Here is a 7,879-nt window from a genome sequence, read left to right as displayed (position 1 = left end):
TGGCATCACCGACTAAATGGACATGAGTTTGAGTAAGCTCCAGGAGATGATGAAGGACAGGGAAGCCTGGTACACTGCAGTCCATGGGGTCACAAAGAGTCAGACAAGACTGAGTGACTGAACAACAATAGATATAATGATATACAGTACTGATTACAGATATATGTTGTTATGTTATAGGCAATTCAATAATTAAACCTTATATAGAAAAATTTTAAAGATGATGCAAGGATTGGAACCATGAGGATGGTGGGCAGTGTGACCCCTAAAGTCTACTGATAGAATGAGCAGGGTGCTGCCAACTGGGGTCATCTGAAGACACAGGCTGTGCTCAGGCACACAACTGAGCAATGATGAACATAGCATATAATGAGAATGTAGAGTCTCTGCTCAGGATAAATTTCTTAACAGCATGAAATAACTGAACTGAGTTGATAAGTTTTGATATCAATTTTTATCAATCTGAGTTAGAAACAATTCAGCCAGGCCTTTCAGAGGAATTCCCTACCTACAGAACCATTGTTTGACACAACTAAATTTACCAGGGGAAGTTTAAGAGCAGCTAAATTAAGTTAATGTGATCAAAAGACTAAGGGGCAGTTTATGTTTATACAGCATCTAGAGGTTTAATAAAATTTAATTTATGGCTGGGAAAATAAGAAAAATAGCTCTAATGGAGCACATTCCACATCACTGCAATTCCTATCTCCCCTCAGACCTGCTTGTATCCTTTGGTACCAAATAAATCATATTTCACAAAGTCTTTGAAAGCTGAGATTGTGACTTCAAAGAGACTTGAGCAGATATTTCACAAAAGAACATATAAAAATGGCCCATGAGCACCTGAAAAGGGGCTCAAACCATAAGTCTTCAGGGAAATGCAAATTACAAGTACAATGAGATGCCATTAATACTCAATAAAAAGGCAAAAATGAAAGAGATGACAGTACCAAGCATTGGTGAACTTGTGGGACAAGTGGAACCCTCCTACATTGCTCCTGGATGTATAAAATGATACAATCACTTTGGGAAAATATTTAATAGTTTGTTTTAAAGTTAAACATTCCCTATTGTTATGTTCTAAATGTCTATGTCCCCCCCAAATTCATATGTTGAAGTCCTAACCCCAAAAGGATGGGATTTGAAGATGAAGCCTTTGGGAAGTAATTAGGGTTTAGATGAAGTCATGAGGGTGGGGCCCTCATGATGGGATTAGAGCTTTTATAAGAAAAGACACTAGACAGCTTGCTCTCTTTCTCTTTCCTACACTCACAAAGAAGAGGTCACATGGCAACAGCCTTCAAGCCAAGAGAAGAGGCCTCAGAATAAATCCACCATGCTAATGCCTCAATCTTAGACTTCTCAGATCAGAACTCCCCAGGACTTTGTAGCCTCCAGAACTGTAAGAAATAAATTTCTGTTTTTTAAAGCACTCAGTCTGTGGTATTTTGTTATGGCAGCCCAAGCATAGTAATACACCTACCCCACAATCAGTTGTTCTGGTCTTAGGTATTTACTCAAGAGAAATAAAAGAATGCCCACCAAAATATCTGTGATCCAATGTTCATGGCAGCTTTATTCATAATAAGTTGTTATTGTTGCTGTTCAGTCACTAAGTTGTGTCTGACTCTTTGTGAACACCAGGGCTGTATCTCGCCAGGCTCCTCTGTCCTCCAGTATGTCCCAGTTCAGTTCAGTTCAGTCGCTCAGTCATGTCTGACTCTTTGCAACCCCATGAACTGCAGCACACCAGGCTTCCCTGTCCATCACCAGCTCCCGGAGTCCACCCAAACCCATGTCCATCAAGTCGGTAATGTCATCCAACCATCTCATCCACTGTCGTCCCCTTCTCCTCCTGCCCTCAATCTTTCCCAGCATCAGGGTCTTTTCAAATGAGTCATCTCTTCCCAGCAGGTGGCCAAAGTACTGGAGTTTTAGCTTCAACATCAGTCCTTCCAATGAACACCCAGGACTGATCCCCTTTAGGGTGGACTGGTTGGATCTCCTTGCAGTCCAATGGACTCTCAAGAGTCTTCTCCAACACCATAGTTCAAAAGCATCAGTTCTTCGGTGCTCAGCTTTCTTTATAGTCCAACTCTCACATCCATACATGACCACTGGGAAAACCATAGCCTTGACTAGACGGACCTTTATTGGCTAAGCAATGTCTCTGCTTTTTAATATGCTATCTAAGTTGGTCACAACTTTCCTTCCAAGGAGTAAGCGCCTTTTAGTTTCATTGCTGCAATCACCATCTGCAGTGATTTTGGAGCCCAGAAAAATAAAGTCAGCCAATGTTTCCCTATCTATTTGCCATGAAGTGATGGGACCAGATGCCATAATCTTAGTTTTCTGCATGTTGAGCTTTAAGCCAATTTTTTCACTCTCCTCTTTCACTTTCATCAAGAGGCTCTTTAGTTCTTCTTCACTTTCTGCCATAAGGGTGGTGTCATCTGCATATCTGACATTATTGACATTTCTCCCTGCAATCTTGATTCCAGCTTCTGCTTCATCCAGCCCAGCATTTCTCATGATGTACTCTGCATAGAAGTTAAATAAGCAGGGTGACAATATACAGCCTTGACGTACTTCTTTTCCTATTTGGAACCAGTCTGTTGTTCCATGTCCAGTTCTAAATGTTGCTTCCTGACCTGCATACAGGTTTCTCAAGGGGCAGGTCAGGTGGTCTGGTATTCCCATCTCTTTCAGAATTTTCCACAGTTTATTGTGAACCACACAATCAAAGGCTTTGGCATAGCCAATAATGTCTATGTGTATGTCCCAGAGTTCACTCTAATTTACATCCACTGAGTCAGTGGTGCTACCTAACCATCTCATCCTCTGCCACTCCCTTCTCCTTCTGCCTTCAATCTTGCCAAGCATTAGGGTCTTTTCCATTGAGTCGGCTCTTTGCTTCAGGGGGCCAAAGTACTGGAACTTCAGCTTCAGCATAAAGCCTTCCAATGAATATTCAAGGCTGATTTCCTTTAGGATTGACTGGTTTGATCTCCCTGCAGTCCAAGGGACTTTCAAGAGTCTTCTCCAGCACCACAATCTGAAAGCAATCCAAATGTCCATCAACAGATGAATGAATAAACATTGTACATTTGTGCAATAAAATACTATACACTAATAAAAAGAAATATCAATACACAGACAAAATTATACAAAAGAATTAAATTCAAATTAATTAAATAAAATTAATACAAAAGAATTAATTTCATAAATATCATGTTGAGGGAAAGAAATTAGACACAAAAAAGTACATACTACATGGTTCCATTTATATCAAGTTTTAGAAGTGGCAAGACTAATTTACAGCAAAAGATATCAGAACAGTGTTTGCTTCTGGGTGGGTCGTTTTGAGTGGGAAGTAGTTTGAAGGAACTTCCTGGGATGATGAGAATGTTCTATGTTTTACCTGGGGTCAAACAAATTTATCAACATTTATGAAAATGTACACTTAAAAATCTGCATTTAAAAAAGAGAATAGATAAACTAAGAAGTATCATTAACAGGACTGCTGAAAGTTGCTGCTTTGGCTAGTTTGTGATATTGTGATTTATAAAACAAATATATATATACACATGATCTTCTTCCAGTTTCCCAAAACCCTTGGGATTTCCTAAGTGATAAGAGTGATAATCAAATCCCGCTGACCTTCAAAGTCAGATTCACTGGGGATTCCCAGTCTCTTTCCCAGATCCCCAGGTTGGGAAGTCTGTTGTGGGGCCTAGAACTTTCCCAGCAGTGCAAGAACCTCTTTGGTATAACTGTTCTCCAGTTTGTGGATCATCTGCCTGGAGGCCCTATGGTAGGGCTAATGACGACCTCCCCCAAGAGGAGTTATGCCAGAACACCACACCTCCCAGGATTGCTGCTGTCCGTGTCTCTGTCCCCACAGCAGGCCACTGCTGACCCATGCCTCCGCAGGAGACCCTCAAACACTCACAGACAGGTCTGGTTCAATTTCTTGTGGGGGTCACCTCTCCTTTCCCTGGATCCTGGTGTGCACAAGGTTTTGTTTTTGCCTCCAAGAGTCTCTGGCAGGTATGAGGGTTGATTTTAACAGGACTGTGCCCCTCCCACAGTCTCATTTCGGCTTCTCTTTTGTCCTTGGATGTGGAGTGTCTTTTTTTTTCAGTGGGTTCCAACATCCTCCTGTCAATGGTTGTGTTGCAGGGAGGAAGCCAATTCTGACTCCATGTTGGAAATTGTTTCTTTGACTTGCTTTTCACTGCTTTTATTATTATAGTTCATACTCAATGGCTTGCCTGGAGGCCCCTGCCTCTCTGCTTGACTGTAAACTAAAGTTCAGCTCATGGAGACAGTTTGTCCCTGACCACCTGTGAATACAGGAGATTAACACACCCCTTCCAAAGGCTGGACATTCCCTTGGAGATGTTTTGGAAGACTGAAGACCATTTCACTTTACATCCCCCACTATCTCTCCCTCTCTATTTTGCCTTATGACTCCAGTTCCTCATTGCTTCTTTCTCTCTGATCTATAAAAGAACCTGGTATCCAGACCCCAATAAGATGGTTATTTTGAGGTGCTAGCCTGCCATCTTCTCAGTCTGCCAGCTCCCCGACTAAAGTCATTTTCCTTGCCTCAGCACCTCCTCACTCAGATTCACTGGCCTGTCATGCAGCAAGCAGAGTGAGCTTGGACTCAGTAACAGCTGTTCAGTAGCTAGTTGCGATTTTGGTGTTCTTGCAGAGAAGATGAGGACACATCCTTCTACTCCTCATACTGTGGACAGTGACTCCAGCCATGAAATGAAAAGTGGTGTTGCAGAAGACCTTTCAGAGTCCCTTGGACTGCAAAGAGATCCAACCAGTCAATCCTAAAAGAAATCAACCCTGAATATTCATTGGAAGGACTGATATTAAAGCTGAAGTTCCAACACTTTGGCCACCTGATGTGAAGAGCCAACTCATTGGAAAAGACCATGATACTGGGAAAGATTGAAGGCAGGAGGAGAAGGGGGTGACAGAGGATGAAATGGTTGGATGGCATCACTGACTCAATGGACATGAGTTTGAGAAAACTTCGGGAGACAGTGAAGGACAGGGGAGCCTGGTGTGCTGCAGTCCATGGGGTGGAAAAGAGTCAGACATGACTGAGTGACTGAACAGCAACAACAACAAAGAGTGATAAATGTATCTTTTGATATTCATAACACCCCCTTTTCAACCACACCAGACTTTATGTTCTGGTGCTTCTCTGGTGGTTCAGATGATAAAGAATCTGCCTGCAATGTGGGAGACCCAAGTTTGATCCCTGGGTTGGGAAGATCACCTAGAGAAGGAAATGGCAACCCACTCTAGTATTCTTGCCTGGAAAATCCCAAGGACAGAGTAGCCTGGTGGGCTATAGTCCATGGGGTTGTAAAGAGTCAGACACAACTGAGCAACAGCAGCAGACCTTATGTTAATGAGGTAATTTCTGGAAAACACCTAAGGATGGGGGCTAACTGCCAGAGAACAAAACGCTATTAGAGGGTTGAAAGCAGCCCCACCCCATTCTCAGGGGAGGGAAGAGGGGCTGGAGATTGTGTTCAATCACCAATGACCAATGATTCAATCAATTATGCCTATGTAATGAAAGCTCTATAACATCTCAAAATGACTAGGGTTCAGAGAGTGAATCTGTGGAGGTGCTGGAAAAGTGGTCCTCAGAGACGGCAAGAAAGCTCTGCATCCTTTCCCCATACCTCACCCTATGAATCTCTCCCATCGGGCTGTTTCTGAGTAATACCCTTTTATAATAAACCGGTTAGTAAGTAAAATGGCTTTCCCAAATTCTGTGAGCTGCTCTAGCAAATTAATCAAACTGGAGGAGGGGGCGAAGAAACTTCTGATTTACAGCCAGTATGTTAGAGCCACAAATAACAACCTAAACTTGAGATTAGTGTCTGAATTGGGGGTGGGACTTGGGGTGTGGGACAGTGTTGTGGGACTGAAGCCTTAACTTGTGGCATCTGATGCCATCTCCTGGTAAATTCAGTTCAGTTCAGTCGCTCAGTCATGTCCGACTCTTTGCAACTGAACTGCAGCACTCCAGGCTTCCCTATGCATCACCAACTCCCGGAGCTTGCTCAAAACCAGATCTATCGAGTCGGTGATGCCATCCAGCCATCTCATCCTCTGTCGTCCCCTTCTCCTCCTGCCTGAACCTTTCCCAGCATCAAGGTCTTTTCCAAGGAGTCAGTTCTTCACATCAGCTGGCCAAAGTATTGGAGTTTCAGTGTCAACATTAGTCCTTCCAATGAATATTCAGGACTGATTTCCTTTGGGATGGACTGGTTGGATCGCCTTGCAGTCCAAGGGACTGTCAAGAGTCTTCTCCAACACCACAGTTCAAAAGCATCAATTCTTTGGCACTCATCTTTCTTTATAGTCCAACTCTCACTTCCAGACATGACTACTGGAAAAACCATAGCTTTGACTAGACAGAACTTTGTTGGCAAAGTAATGTCTCTGGTTTTTATTTATTTATTTATTTTGATAAAAACAGTCCCACAGCATTTATTGTCATCTGGTAATAACATAAGGGTGAGCAGAACAATATGAATACAAGTTTTAGAACTACATCTCTAACAAAAGACACCTAAAAAACGCAACGGTATTGCCAAACAATTTCTCACTTCATCTATCACTTCTAGTTGGAGACACTTTGGAGCAGAATGATGTTATCTCCTTTTAGCATGATCCGACCCAGTTGTTTTCTTGACTTTGTTTTAGAATGAATCTCTTCTGCATCATCTAATACAAGGTTCATATACTCATCAAAACCAATAATACAGCCTTCTATCCGCATAGTCACTTGCTCATAAAGCCACACCTGAATCCGTGATCTATTTTGCAAGTATCTGAAGATGAGATTGATGGGCTGCACCATCACCTTCTGCACCTTCTGGCCCTGGCCCAGGTATGCCATGCTGGACACTCACAAGCACCACACTACTCCACACTCTCTCTCAGAAAGCAAAAATATGGAACGCTTCACGAATTTGTGTGTCATTCTTGCGCGGGGGCCATGCTAATCTTCTCTGTATCGTTCCAATTTTAGTATATGTGCTGCCGAAGCGAGCACTGTCTCTGCTTTTTAATATGCTGTCTAGGTTGGTCCTAGCTTTTCTTCCAAGGAGCAAGCGTCTTTTAATTTCATGGCTTCAGTCACCATCTGCAGTGATTCTGGAGCCCAAGAAAATAAAGTCTGTCAGTGTTTTCATTGTTTCTCCATCTATTTGCCATGGAGTGATGGCACTGGACATCATGATCTTAGTTTTTTGAATGCTGAGTTTTAAGCCATCTTTTCACCCGCCTCTTCCACATTCATCAAGAGATTCTTTGGTTCCTCTTCACTTTCTGCCATAAGCATAGTGTCATCTGTGTATCTGAGGTTATTGATATTTCTCCCAGCAATCTTGATTCCAGCTTGTGCTTCATCCAGCCCAGCATTTCTCATAATGTACTCTACAGACTCTTTGTGACCCCATGGACTGTAGCCTTCCAGGCTCCTCTGTTGATTGAGTTTACAGCTTGGTGGGTGTTATTAAAAAAAAAAAAAAAAGACAGGTCTGACATTTAACATCCTCGCCTGTAGATGAATATTGAGCAGAGCTGAAGACAAAGTTGACATCAATGAGTAAGCTCATTATGGTTCTCTGGTTGGCATACATTTAGAAATATTTTTCACATCATCTCTTGCAGAAGAACAATGCTTGCTTTTTTAAAAAAGTGGGTATGTGCCATTTTAAGCACTCAATATTGTCTTTATCAGAGCCCTCATTGTTTTGTTCTCACCATTCACTCTTTCCCAAAAGCAGTGCATTATTCGACAGTTTGTTGGCTAGATGAAAAGTGAAGTGAG

General features: G+C 42.3%; 1 protein-coding gene and 1 non-coding gene across 2 annotated transcripts; both read right to left on the bottom strand.

Moving 5' to 3' along the window:
• Window positions 1-6,509: 6,509 nt before the first annotated feature.
• LOC133062283 (small nuclear ribonucleoprotein E-like) lies at window positions 6,510-6,988 on the bottom strand. Its single transcript, XM_061151097.1, has one exon. The coding sequence runs from the start codon at window positions 6,941-6,943 to the stop codon at window positions 6,665-6,667; it is 279 nt and encodes a 92-aa protein (XP_061007080.1). The 5' UTR covers window positions 6,944-6,988; the 3' UTR covers window positions 6,510-6,664.
• A 4-nt stretch (window positions 6,989-6,992) lies between these two features.
• LOC133062953 (U6 spliceosomal RNA) lies at window positions 6,993-7,099 on the bottom strand. Its single transcript, XR_009694272.1, has one exon. It is a non-coding gene; the product is annotated as a U6 spliceosomal RNA (small nuclear RNA).
• Between the last annotated feature and the right edge of the window lie 780 nt (window positions 7,100-7,879).

This window comes from Dama dama, chromosome 9 (genome assembly GCF_033118175.1).
Source record: "Dama dama isolate Ldn47 chromosome 9, ASM3311817v1, whole genome shotgun sequence".
In the NCBI taxonomy this organism is placed as follows: Eukaryota; Metazoa; Chordata; class Mammalia; order Artiodactyla; family Cervidae; genus Dama; species Dama dama.
Note: the sequence above shows the minus strand (reverse complement) of the source record. Positions and strands in the feature narration are given on the sequence as shown.

Excerpts from the sequence above, each read along its gene's own strand:
- LOC133062283 (XM_061151097.1), bottom strand. The coding sequence starts at position 6,943 with ATGGCATACCTGGGCCAGGGCCAGAAGGTGCAGAAGGTGATGGTGCAG.